This window comes from Lagopus leucura, unplaced genomic scaffold, assembly GCF_019238085.1.
Source record: "Lagopus leucura isolate 7727_CA_CO unplaced genomic scaffold, USGS_WTPT01 Super-Scaffold_100004, whole genome shotgun sequence".
NCBI lineage: Eukaryota > Metazoa > Chordata > Aves > Galliformes > Phasianidae > Lagopus > Lagopus leucura.
This window is the reverse complement of record NW_024962264.1, coordinates 17,582,228-17,596,770: the sequence shown is the minus strand read 5'-3', so window position 1 is coordinate 17,596,770 and position 14,543 is coordinate 17,582,228. Positions and strand designations below refer to the sequence as shown.

General features: G+C 37.1%; 1 protein-coding gene across 1 annotated transcript in view; it reads right to left on the bottom strand.

Annotated features, from left to right (window-relative positions):
- COL25A1 (collagen type XXV alpha 1 chain) overlaps positions 1 to 14,543 on the bottom strand; it is a 147,417-nt gene that overhangs the window by 67,890 nt on the left and 64,984 nt on the right. The window contains exons 9-10 of the mRNA XM_042872066.1: positions 6,621 to 6,647; positions 3,806 to 3,850 (exon numbers count right to left, since the gene is read on the bottom strand). Coding sequence (XP_042728000.1) covers positions 3,806 to 3,850; positions 6,621 to 6,647 — 72 coding nt within the window. The remainder of the gene's footprint in view (positions 1 to 3,805; positions 3,851 to 6,620; positions 6,648 to 14,543) is intronic.

The following is a 14,543-nucleotide window of genomic DNA, read 5'->3' as shown; positions in this document are numbered from 1 at the left end:
TCATGTACCACACACGCTGCTGTTGAGCAGAACAAGTTCACTGATTAAAAGGCTACCAAGACAGTACAACTTTTTTAAAGCTTTCTAACTCTGTATCTTCTTAAAAGGAGATGCATCACACACTGAAGTTGGTCTGCAATCAGCATTAATCTCTCTGAGTAAAGCCAGGAGTGCCAGCAGTCAGCACACAGTACTGGCCAAACTTAATGTATGTAGACTCCTAAAAAGGCTGTACACAGATGTCTGACACTGAAATTATCACTCTGGTTGTCATTCAACTGTACCTTGTGAGAAACACTGCACTAAGAATCTGTTTTTATTGTCCAATATGGAACAATGGACCTTTTGGTAGCAAAATATTAGCCTGGGAATCCTAGACTGCACTCAATTTACTAATACTAAATTCAGATAAATATTGCTTCAGCTTAGATTTATTTCTACCATTATTTTAAAGCTAACAGAACTTATTTTTTAAGAGAAACTTCAACATTCAACTTTCATCTGCTTATACTCTACTTCTCCAACTTTCTATCTGCTTATATAACACATTTTCTGCACATAATGTAATGCTTACAAGTCAACCTTAGCTACCAACTGTAAAACACCCAAATCTGACTACATTTTACACGTATCTGCCCAGTTTTTGTGCTTATATCTAGACTTAGTTTAGTAATTCATTAAGTTTTTTCTTAAAATTTAGAAGTAGTCCATCCACTCTAAATAATTACATTATTTATGTATACACTTTTTATTACTTTAAGTAATGACTGTTTTAGATGCCATAAATAGAACAAAATAAACATAAAAACATCCAAATGTTGGGATTATTTGGTTGTTTTTTTTTTTTTTGTTTCTGTTTTTAAATGCAATTCGAAGTTGATAAACAGCAGTTAAATAAGTGTTTAACTTTCACTTTAGGAAGACAATTTCAGATCTGTTTCCTTCCCCATTAAGCATGACTGCAATCCAGTCTACGCGGTCTCCATAAAACAAATGTACAATCACCTAACCATCTCAAAACAAACCCCAAATCTAAGTCTTCCAAAACTATACGTTAATACGCTAGTAACTAGACAAGCTTTTCATATCTGGCACATCTGAGTTATTTCACTGACATCCATTTCTGTGCACATACAAGCAAAGATTTCTGAATAGACATCATGTGAAGATACGTTAAACACTTTGATAAAACATGAATCATCACTCCTATTCAATGTGTTTGCAACTATGTAGTCCACTCTTCTCTCATTGTTCTGCACATACAAAGAAAATCATGCTATAAAATGTGGTCCTGCATTCACATTTTAATCACATTAATTACTTGAACTCTATACACTAGTACCATCTGTGCTTGCACCTACTTTCAATCATTCGTGCTAGAATTAAAAGAAGTCACAAAGGAAACAAGGAAAAATCTCAGGACTTAACACAAATTTACTTTGTAACATAATTTTTTTAACGTACTGTGTGTTATATATACCTAGCTCCCAACTTATTTTTAATGTCATTGTTCACAGTAGTCATAATGTTCTGAACATAAACATTGAAAAATAATAGATTCATGGCATGATTACCACCACTATAGTGAAATTACTCATATCATTTCCTCTAGCCACTGTTAAAATGCAGGTTGTATATTACAATAATAGAAGCTTACTGTTAGGAAAGCACAATTTAAATGGAATTATTTAGAAAAACTTAGTGCCTTTTTCTCAAGGGCTCTTGGGGAGGGAGGCAGAAGAAGGCAGAATGAAGGCTGCTCCAAAAGTAATGCCTCCTATTTTATTTTGTTGCCCCATGACATCACAGGTGGATGTTAATGGATGGCAGGAGAGGTTGAACCTTCCCACTAACATTTGATTCCATGTTGTTGCCATGTGACAGATGGCAACAGAGGGGCAGTCTGACAGAACAGTGTCTGACATGAAAATACATATGAAGCAAAAATGTGTCACTGAATTCCTCCACGCAGAAAAAATGGCATTCATTGATGCTTGCTGAGCACTTATGGAGACCTGACAATAGATGTGAGCACAGTGAAATGCTGAGTGGGTGGTGCATTTCAGCAGCAGTGGCAGTGATATGCAAGACAAGCCGTATTCCCAATGGCCATGCACAGCTGTTACTTCACAAATGAAGAGTATCTTGATCAGCCTATCAACTTGAATAAAGTGGATTATGACCAGGGAACTGAATATTGGCTTCAGCGCATTGAAAGCAATGGTAGCAGTTTTGGAATATCACAAAATTTGTGCCAGGTGGATCCCATAAATGTTCACATGGGAACAGAAACAACACTGTAGGCAAACTTGTCAAGATCTATTGAACCAATATGAGGCTGAAGGTGACAGTTTCCTGGACTGCATTATTACCAGTGACGGGACATGGTGTCATGACTGTAAGCCAGAGTCAAAATGGCTCCATGGAGTGGTGAGATGTGAATTCCCAATGTAGTAAAAGTTGAAGATGCAGCCCTCAGCAGGTAAAGGGATGTGGATTGTGTTTTGGGAGAGGAAAGGAGTGGAAGCTTGCACTTCCACAGTCAGACCAATTAAGAAGACAACCTTTCTCTTGCAGAACAATAACACCAGACCCTATTCCAGTGTGAAGACTGTGGAGCACATTGCTTGTCTTGGCTGAACTGTCCTGCCACACCCACTGTACAGTCCAGTTTGGGCATCTTATGACTTCCATCTGCTTGGGCCAATGAATGATGGACAGCCAGGGCAACATTTTCCTTGCAATGACTCTGTCATTGCCACTGTGAAATAGTGGGGTCATCTCCACTGGTGCAGATTTGTATGAGCGCAGCATGCAGGCTCTTGTTCATTGTTGGCAAGAATGCACAGCTAACAGTGTAGACTATGCTGAAAAATAGTGTTTTGTAGCTGAGAATTTGCTCTATCAAATAGTGTTTTTGTGCACTTCTTATTTGTTATAGTTTCCATGGAGGCATTACTTTCTGAGCACCCTATATGTAATATGTTCTTTATACACTATCATTGCTTACTTCTCAAATACAGTGAACAAGCTACAGTATCATTTTCCTTTTGGTATTCCCTGCAAGTGCTTTTCAAGTTCACTATTAATGTTAGTGCTTATGAGAACAACAGATGGTTAATACTGTTTGCAGCCAGGGAGGGATATTACTTAAAAACTTCACCACACAGTTTTGCCAAAAAACCTTAGCAGGGCTTTGAAACAGCCCTGCTGCTTCTCATGGAGCACTGCCCCAGACTAGGAGTCAGCTTAGTGAAACATAACACTGACTTGACTGAGTTACCATCTCCTCCCAGTTGCACTCAAGACTATTTCTTTTCTAATAATTTCTCTGCATTTTCATTCCCAAGTTTAATTTATATTATTCTCTACCTGCTTTTCCAGCCTAATCATTCTCTATTTTAGGCTTGTATTAACAATGTGTTGTCACTGGTACTTGGTGTACAAGCACATAAACGTAACCACTTGCATCATGGAACTGAGTTAACAGAAATTAAACCAAAATAAGCTGTAGAAAAAAATGTAGTTCATAAATATACTGAATCAAGTCATACACCGCTTACACGGATGTCTATCAGTCACCACCAAATCTGAGCATGAGATTTTTGGAGTAACCATGTTCACTGACTAAAACTAGAAAAAATAACTTCAGAGCACAAATCAGATTTTATAGTCTTTTCCATGAGACTGATTTGAAATTAGAACCTTGGATGTTCTTCTGTAAATTGCCCATGTGAATGAGCCTTGAGTTGCTTTAATCAGTGACACAAATAGGTGCTATGTTGACAAAGTCAAGTGAACTCACCATTTGTCCATCTTTCCCAGGAACACCAGGCACTCCAACAGAACCCTGGTGGGAAAGAGATGCCAGCGTTTAGCAAATTAAACAGGCTGAAAACTTTCACCTCTTAATACAGCACCTAAAAAAGATGGTGAATGCCAGCATATTCTAAGTGCAATAAATTTTTCAAAAACTAATTTATATTCAAGTTGAGCTCTCTTTACAAGTGACTGTTTACATTAATCATACATGTTTTTGTGTCGTACGTTCTTATGCTCTTACAATGTACGTTTTAGTGACTGTCCCACTGTATAGCCTCTTTCAGAAAGGAGTCTCAAGTTGGTGATAATTTTGTTGTGAATGCCTTGTAAAACATATAAGGATTAAAATGCAATTCCATTTAATGCTCTGGATAAATTTTGAGTTTGTTCTGACACTGCCTAACATAGCGCCTGAACAAAATCATTAACACTTCAAATGCTTTCAAACATCTGAAATGGAGAGATGTGCTCCAAGACCAATAACTGGCAGGGTCAATCTATCTTAAAGCTTTTAAGGGATAATCTGCAATAGTTCAGCCTGACGGTGCAAATTACCAACAACCTTTTAAACTGCTTCAGTATTAGTGCCGTCAGAATTTCAAAAAACAACAAAACACGGACCAAAAACATGGAGTAGACAAAGAAGCAGCAACTCATAATGTAAGAGAAGTCATTTTACAAACTCTCACTCTATTTTTTATGATGGGCAATTTTGTTTGAAGAATCTTATCTGACTGTTGCTGCAGACATCCAGCAAAAATCTCGGGCACGAGAAAAGGAGCTCGCACAACACCATCCTCTTTTTCTGTAACAGCAATGTTGCACAGCAAGGAATCTGATAGTGTATTTTTATTTTCCATTAATAAATATCTGAACAGGTTACAGATACAGCTATTTGAACGGCTGGTAACATAAAAGATTGGCCGGGAGACTGGGAAAGGCAGAGGCTGTATCAATGGAGAGACGTGCAGTTGCTCAGCGCCTGTGAAAGAAATGAGTATCCTTTGAAGCCCATCGGGTCCTGAGGCCCAAAAATCAGTGCACAGCATTTTTCCCTCTGCTTAAATTGGCTGGGGACTTCACTAGAAGCAGACAAATACTCCCAAAGGAAATACACCCATAATGGATGCATGTTTATCAATTAATAGAGTTGAGGAAATAATGGATGGAAAAATCCTGTGAAACAAAAAAAAAGGGGGAAAAAAAAAAGCTTACGAGTGCTTCAAAAAATATCCAACACTTGAGTGCCCAGCAGTCTCAAGCTCACAGCAGAGCTCTAAGCCAGTAATAAATAATACACTGACATCTCAGCTCATGACCATTACCCTGAATGCTTTGTCCTTATTCCCAAAGCTTTCACTTTGGCATTCTGGTGCCCCTATATGCTGGATACATGGTCATGAATGCTAGCCACTGCAAATGGCTAATACAAATTCTAGTGAACTTTTCTGTTCATTCTGTAAACATTTTTTGTTTAATTCTTCCAGAAACTTGTAAGAAAAGGCTCAGGAGGGCATTATGACATCTGTCTGACCTCCTTGAAACAGTTAATCTTCCCAGGGGCAGTCTCATACAGCTGCTGACTTTTCTTATGAAACATGAGATATCAGAAAGTTTAAATAAAATTGATTCTACCATACCCTTAACCAATAAATGTTTATCATAAATTGAAAAGCTCACCAGAACATTTGTTTTTTTTTGTTTGTTTGTTTTTTAATGTTGTACATATAAAGTATCCCACTCTGCTATTTCCTGTAATGTCAATTTCAGAATCAGATGAGCTTTACAATGTTACATTCTTGCATTGCTAAACATGAAGGGTAACCTTCTCCCTCAGCTTGTAAACTGTACAGCTCACAGCTGACAAAATCCCATGGATTTACATGCTCTGGGATTACATTTTTACATATCAGGAGGCTTTTGTTTCTTCAAGAAGTTCAATTTTAACAGATGCAACCAAACCTTCACTTTAAATAATATTTTAAAAGAAGAAAAAGAGGTGACAGCTTTGCCACATACATAAGTACTACTTATTTCTTTCCCTTCTTTTTCCTTTATACAAATTAAGCCTGCTCTAATTAGATATCTTCCATAACACTTCTTATCTTTTGAAATCAGTCTCAAAATGACCTGCCTTGGTGGTGTGTGGGTGAGATGCTGGAATGGTGCCACTTACTAGCTGCTACTGCTGATATACCTAGGACTGTTTTAATGGTGCAGTACCATAAATCCAAAGCTCACTCCATCAGACTGAGGCAGTCAGCTTTAATGAGTGCAAATAATGCTGAAAGCTTCCATAGGAAGTCAGATCTCCGATTACCAAAGGAACAGGAAGACAACAGCAAACCACCTGAATACAGCCAACTAAGAACCATTTATCAGCAACACCTATACCCTTTGTTTCTGTTGGTCAATTTTTCAGTCATATGGCATTGATCTACTTGAGAAAGGACATGCATTCAATCAGAAATTCTATCCCTCCATCTTTCACTATGTTTCACCTTTGGTTTCATAGCTGTGCCAATCCATGAATAAGAAAATTATAGCAACCTTTTCACCTGAAAGTTAAGCGGACAGATTAAAAACATTCTGCCCTGCATTGCTTGAACTTCCTATGATAGCGAAAATGAGAAATCTTATGTCTAACATTATATGACTACATTTTACAAAAACAAAATACCACAAAATAGCATCTAAATTAACAGATTCAAGGTGGTGTGCAATAGCTAATTCCATTCACCTTTTCTACTTACAGTTTGGAACCAGAAGCTATCATGGTATTGTTACTTATACTATACCTTTTGTCCTGGAGGCCCTTGAGGTCCCTGTAAAGAGAAAGAAAATGTAATTACTCTAGCTAATTTAAACTTCAGTGCCCAATTAAAACTGTCCCATTGTGTAAGTATTCAGATACTGGAATGAAACCAGTAGAAATTTTCTGCATCGACAAAAAGTAAAATGTTCTACAGAAAATGCAAATACATCTTTTCTCTTTTGGAACAGATTTTACTTCTAAGTAGAAGATTTAAACTTCCCCCTTCCTAACATCTTCTCTTCCATTCCATCTATTTCTTCAAATACTGACAAATCTGTCAGCATTAAAAAGACTGTAGTTTTTCTTCTTCTTCTGATCTAACAATCAGTTGTGGTCCACAATAATTTTTCTGCTCGGCAGTAAGTTTTCCACAAAAACTTGGCTTATGCCACTAAGTTTTTACTCTGTTTTTAAATAGAGAAGCATTAGCCTCTCTATAGTTTCTAGATCATTAAAGGTATTGAAATTTATTTCTATAGTTTAACCAACACGTGATCTGTGCCATCAGCCACAAGTAAAAAAACAAAAAACAAAAAACAAAACTTTCAAAAATCTTTAAGAATTCTCTTGAAAGTAAAGAAGAACCATTATAACCTTATGATCTGAGAATGCAGGAATACCTAAATCCAGGAAAGGTTAACTGCTTAATGTCTTACAAGAGTGAGTCTCGTTGATATTAGTTGGACCCATTTCTCAACTGGCATCTCTGAAGCACCCAATTCATTTGTGGCCAAAAAGGGGAGGCATCAGGGAAACAGAACAGCAAAACATGTATATGACATCATGTCAGTCTGTTTTGATTAAATCAGACCACATTCAGTATGGTCATCTACTCTTTTCCACGTGTTCCTACAGGAGGTGCTCATGCAGTTTGTGTGTGCTGAAGCAAACTTAAGAGAGATTAATTCTGACTGTATCAAGTTGAAAAACAAAAAGCCAGAATGGGAGAATTCAGCTTGTTTTGATGTTTGAAAAGATAGAAGATGAACTGATGTCAGAACAGGAATTATTCAGGATTTCACCTTGAACAACAGGATTTCTGCTTCAAAATGGCAAATTTTGTATTTAAGATAGGGTGAATATAGGTTAAAACTCCCTTTTTTTTTGGTAGATCCAGGTCGTGTTGGAATGTTGCCCTGATGCAACATTAAACTGGTAACAAAGAAAAGCTCCACTGCTTGTAACTGCTGGTACTGGATTCATTGTCTTAGAAAAACGAGGATCTTGCAAGCATCTCCCTTTTTCAAAGGGACAGATTTTGCAAATAGAAAACCATCTGCGATATACAGAATGACTGACTAACTTTCTTTTCTTTAAAAGGATGTGAAAATAACCAAACACTCAGATCTGATGATAATTAGAGTGATAATTAGTGAATAGAGTGATTACCTGCTTTTTCTGACTGGAGAAAAATCCCACCAGCCCACTGCATTTCAGTAAACTGCTATTTAAATCTCTTTTTTCAGTATGTGCCTGAATTCTAACTCTAAGATATACCTGAGGATGAGGGCACCTGTAATAGTGATTATGGCAAATGAACAGCCTATTACCTGAGCACCACTTGTAAGCAGTCTCCAAGAACACTGAAGACAGGGAAGAAGAAAAATAAATGAAGAAAGTCAATAGGATGTTGCTAGGTGAGAGTGGCCTACTGGGGAAGGAACCGAACCATGAACATAACATATTCCATTTAAACAGAATTTTTCCCTTTCTTCTAGAAAATGAAGAAAGTTTCTTCCAGTGCCTCACAGCATGGCAAGTGATGAGCCAGGAATCTTCCCTTTTGCCAAGAAAAATACAGGTTTGGCTATCATCTTAAAAACTCCAAGAAATTCATGTTCAGACTACAGTTTACCTATATCACCGTTACCAAAGTAAGCTCCAAATATCCAGGCCCTGGGCATCATTTTTCTTTTGACTTTTATTAAACAGTTCTACTACGTTACCTTCCATCAATAAGCCAGAACAACTGAAGACTACTTCATATTTCATATCTGTTTCTTTTATGTGCATGGAATAAATGCTTACTCTTCAGTTTCCAAATACATAAGAAGCTAAACATAATCTTTTGGACACATTCAACTAAACCAAAATACCATTTGGAAGCCTTCAAAACAAAGCTACTATCTGAAGGTAAAATTGCTACTCAGTTATTAGGAATATCCCCCAAAGTAAACTGTGAAATGTGTTGCTCATCTGCGTACTTCTGCACTTAGAGTCTGCAGCTGTCAACTTGTGGGATGGATTTGATTCAAGATATTGCAAATGTCTCCAGAAAAATCTCCTTCCCTAGAATTTTCCCTTCACTGCTGCTACCATTCCAGCTCTTCCAGAGGACTTACTGAATAAGAAAGTATTTTCATAGAAGAAAAATCTTGCCTTCATTGCATTTTTAGAATGGATGATTCAGGGAAGAGCATTAGGCACTAATCATCAGTTATTTTAAACAATGAGTAGTTTTCCATTTCTGGTACTTAAACTTTACTCAGACTGGAAGTTACTCTCATGTCTCATGACCTCTGAGCTATTACACCACCTGATGACCAGCACAGTCCTCAAAAATACAACTACCTTCAGCAAGCTAATTGCAATTAAAAGCTTAAAATGACACATTTTACAATTTACACACAGGAGTTTCTTATTCTGTATGTACTCAGAATATAAAATAATTATATAGAATTGATAACTGCTAGAGAATCCAAGTAGAAAATGGGAAATGCAATATGATCATGTAGGGTTCTATTTCCTTAGCATTTAGCAATTAGCAATTGATCCGAGGAGAGCACTATATATATGAAAAATCATGTCATCAATTTGTTTGAAGTCATTAATTAGAATCTTTGAAAATTACCCTTTTTTCATACATGCACTGAGAAACTTCAGTTGAGCTGGCTGTAAATTTTGGTCAAGAGAGTTGCCCAGAACAGGAAAATAACTAAAAATAATAAAAACCATTTTAAATCTCTATTATTTCAGATATCCTGAACACTTCCTAAAACCATTTTCTACCTTGTGTAACTGATAAACTACCTATACAGATATGACAAGCAATAGCATGGGTTTACTGAAGTAGATTCTCAAGTTAATTCCTCAGTTGGAGAGTAGAAAAAGAAATTGCATCGCTCCCAAGAAATTCAATAACTATTCTTGTGTCTCTGGGGATGGAGCATTGTCTGATATGTACCTAAGTACTTGGAAAAATTGGGCATCCAAGGATAAAAAGAAGTTTTTAAGTGTTCTACGAAAGAAATGAATTTTCACAATGAATGCCATTCTTCAGCCACTATTCTCAAGGGATCTACAGAGCTTCTTTCATATCAAATATCAGCATTACAGAAATGATCAAAAAAAGTTACAGCTGGATACGCTCAGGTGCCTTCACTAACAACTACTCAAAATTAAAAAGAAAAAAAAAAAAGGAAAAACAACGGAAAAAGTTGCCACAAATGTAGTCAAAGCAAATTCACTGAGTCCAGAACTCTTTCTAGACATCCATTTATATGTTATGTTTTCCTTTTAAAGTTACTTTGCTGCTTGTGCTTTAGCAAACTGCAAAATAAGAAATATTCTGCCCTGCAAGTGTTAAAGCTGCGGTTCAAAGACACAGTAATTCAGGGTGTGATACCTCACAAACAGCCTCCCTATGTGTTTTAATTCTCAACTTCAAGTGGCTCAGTTGTTAAACATTTAAATAAATATATGAAATAGAAAGCTTGGAGCATTTTCCATTTGCAGGTCTGTGCTAGATGTAATGATTTGTTCTGTGAGGTGTTAGATGTCAAGGACAGCAAGCATGAACACCAAATGAAAATGCCTAACAAAAATATAATGAGAAAATGAAAGTTTTGGTGTACTGAAAAATTATAAACCAAAATACATCACAATAGAGCAATACATTCATACTGAAACTCTTATTCCAATGCTTGGTAAAAAAACAAAACAAAACAAAAAAACAAAAACAAAAACAAAAAAAAAAAAAACCCAAACCTTTTTTTTTTTTTTTTTTTTTTAAGCTTTCATACTACCTTTCTAAAGTAAAAACTCCTTGTAATAGAAGGCCTTTATAAGATCTGTACCTACATTTTTATAGGACAAAGGAGTTACCAAAACTATACCTGAGAACGCATATTTCCTCTTTGGTACTATAGGAATCATGAAACGCTTCCTTATTTCCACAAAGCTGAGAACAAAGAAGAATTTAGGAAGGGAACTTAAAATAACAAATGTACATGCAGAGGAAAACCACAGGTTTCGTACACAGCATCCATCTGCCTTTCCGAGGAGCCTCCGTATTGCCCGTTGACCACATTTGCTGTGTGGAACAAGGTATATAATGTAATTCTGAAAGTGTGTTCTCGCATGGTTGAGGAGTGTTTCATAAAGATTGTGATGACTGGAATACTACTATCAAAGTATATAGTGCTTTAGCATTCGTGAATTGCCTGAATTTAAAAAAGACTGGCTAAGAAAACAGATAAACTATAATGGAAATTCATATAAATTCTCATTAAGCAGTGGTCCCATATGCTACCTTAATTGATTAAAAGTGCGGCAAAAGCTATTAATTAGTGCTCAGGCAGAAATCCTCATTGTCGTCGTCTTCTTAGTCATTGTTCTGACATCCCAGACAACTGTCACTGAAGTAGAGATTATAAAATCCCAAAGACAATTTTTCCTAAGACTAGCTCTTATAACTTAAGGCCAATGAATCTGCATCGGGGAAAAAAATAAGTACGTGCCGTAGAAGGTGCAGGCAGAGATTCTCAATTTCAGCTGCTAGTTTTTGGTAAACTTTCACATCTAGACAGCTTGAGAACCACACTTTCTAAAATTTACTGTGAACATGTCACCAGAATGAAATAAACAAGGCTGCTGCAGAACTCTGGCCATGGAAAACAAATTCACAATTAGCAATTTCCCAGAGGAACTATGAAGATTCACACCAGCTGAGGATCTGTCCTTGGTTGTTGGCCTGAAAGGCTAAACTCAAGCCAGCAGCACTTTCCAGACAGTTCTGGCTGATTCCCCCCCTACCCCTTCCTTTTTTGTTTTTTTAAACCTCAGATGAAAAATATATATTAACTCATTTTAAAGATGTGAGGTTTTATAGATTTGACTGCAAAGTTATGCTCTTTCACCAACTTTCAAGTATATGACAATATTCTTTGGAAGAAAGTTCTCCCTATACTGAATAGCTAGTAAGACCACTAAGTCTTTTCTTTTTTTTTTTTTTCTTGAACACATGCCCAGCAAAGTCTGTAAAAGCACAAAGTTGCTAGTCTGGAAAACAATACATCTTAAGTAGAGGGATTTTGCATTTGAGTTAATCATTAAAGGATAGATTTCTTTAGCAAAGAGATATCTTTACCTGAATTCTTTGCTTGTTCTAGACATTCTGTTCATGCAAAACATCTGTAAAATTACTTATGTATCTTTAAAGCCAGTTTCTGGAGAAAAAAAAATATATATTTTATTCAGAGACAAAAAGCAGTTGACTCGTATACTGAACACAATTCAACTGACTAATTTTCCAAGGAGCTGAAAAGATGGCAAATTTTGATCCTCCAGAATCCTATGGCTATGCACTGGTTTAGAACAGTTCTAAATTAAAAGCACCAAAAGCGTTTTGGAAACAAAAACAAAAAGCAACATCAAAAAGTTACCATATGGAAATTAGAAATAAAAATAGCCATGCACACCTTCTGTTCTATTGCAATATGTGAATCTGAAAACACCTATCAGTGTCAGCGTTTCAGGTTTCCTGTCATTGACTACACTTATAATAAAATCACCAGCACTCTGAAACCAGAAATCCTAGCTTCTACCTACAGAAGAATCACAAACACTTTTATGATCCTTTCTGAAAATAAGAAGATAAAGAAAAAAAGCCTCATGTGGTACCAGGAAGACATGGCAAATGGCAAATGACATGGGAAGGGAAATGTGTTATAGGAGGCAAGACACAACCAAAAAGGATGAAAAGCTAAGGAAACTCTACCAGTCTTCCCTCTGGCATAGAAGACTTTTTTTAGATCCACATAACATTTCAAAACTTCAAACCCTTAGCACCACACCTCACTGCTTGGCCTTCATGTGACTCCATTCTGCACAGAGGAGCAATACCTTCTACTCTGACAGAAAGTAGACCTCAAGGGCTTTCTAGAGTCCTGGAAACTAGAAAAAAAAAAAAAAGTAACTAACTAGGCACTCTTACACTCTCTTCTGACATTAAAGATATATACACTCAATTCTTCTATACTTAAAACTAACTTTGCTCACTATTCAGCCCTAAAAGAAAACAGATTGTTCCTAGCATAAAAACAAAGTGACAGAAGACCTTGCAAACAGCAAGACCCCACATCTCAACCATGAGAACAACAGAAGGTGACTGGATGCTGATAACATGGGAATATTTTCAGCAAGGGAATAAGACACTTGCATAAGCAACAGTGGGTTTTCCCAACCCTCTCTTCCTATCACCCTGAAGTAAGCCACTGTAGCAGAAATGCTAAGTCACAACCTGAACCAGTGATTGCTCGAGCACCTTGGGGGAAGGCAGGGTCAACCCAGGGGCGCTCAGATGTATACAATGTACCTGAGGGACCAGAAAGTGTGGGGCCAGGATCCACCCCTTCCCAGACCTCATTAAAGTGCTGGCAGTGGAGGTGAGAGTGTCTGTCTGGAGATCCCTTTGCACCTGAGGCTTCTGAAAGTAGGCAGCTGCTTTTCTTTATTTCTGTGCCCGTAGCTGTTGCATTTGAGCAGATCTTCACTTACTGCAGCCTAGGACTTTGCTGCTCTGCTGTCACTGCTGTGCTTTCCGTTGTGTTACACCCACTTAACTTCTGAAATAAAGAAAAGCCATTCCCTTTCTTCAGAGTAAATTGCACAAATTGCCCTGTGCTATAAAGATGAGTTCTCTTACGGCAAAGCTGAACTCAAACAAGAGAACTCATTGTCATTTTCTCTGTCTGGTCCAAGCAAACCTCCCCTGCCTAAGAGGGGGAAAAAGTCCTGAATTGTTACTACCGCTTTCTCTCCCACATCTAAAACATGGTTATTATTACTTTTTTTCGTTATTGACACAGAACTTCAATAAAATTTGAGGAGAATATGGCAGCAGAGTCTTGGTGCAAGTTGTTGTGCCCTCACTAGTGCTCCTGATTTCCTATTTGACTGAGCAACAAGAACATGGATGTTCCTGGAACTCCAAATGCATTAAAATGATTTCAACTTTTTGAGAATCAAGTCACATGTTGCTTGAGTAGGTAACAAGCTACTCAAGATGTGTAATAGGTTTGTGTTACATTCTGAGATGCAATCTGGAAAACATGCTGCTATCTCATTATCTACCATCTTTTGCTCTTCAAGGGTCTTATTCCATTCCTTGTAAAAAGAGAAGACAGAAAGCTAAGCAATTTCAAGCTGTGTCAAGTTTTTCCATTTTAACCCTTTTCCAAGGTTAAAACTGAATTTACCAGCTCTAGTAACATTCTCTGCATTCTCCTAGAAATACTAAGGGATGTTACTGAATGTGAGCATAAATCACTTTTGACAGAGAAAAGCTTCTATCCCACTGTTACAATCTAGAGGTCAGGCCTGCAGTTCTTTGCTTGAATAGTACCAGTGCTATTTAAAACTGCTGAGACAGTGATTCTTTAGAATACAAATAGCCTTCAGTTTCCACCAACCTCAAACAGTACATTGGAAATTTAGGGATTGTTTCAGGGCCATCGGTGTTGTCCTTGCCTGTATCTTGCCTCTATCCAGAAGAACAACCAGAGTGCATGTTCCAGTACTTGGCTTCTTACTGGAAAAGCTCTGGAAACATCAATAATCCCTAAAAGGTGGATTTCTGGGAGATAAGCACTCGTAGTACTTTTCAGAACCCATCTACCTACCAGAT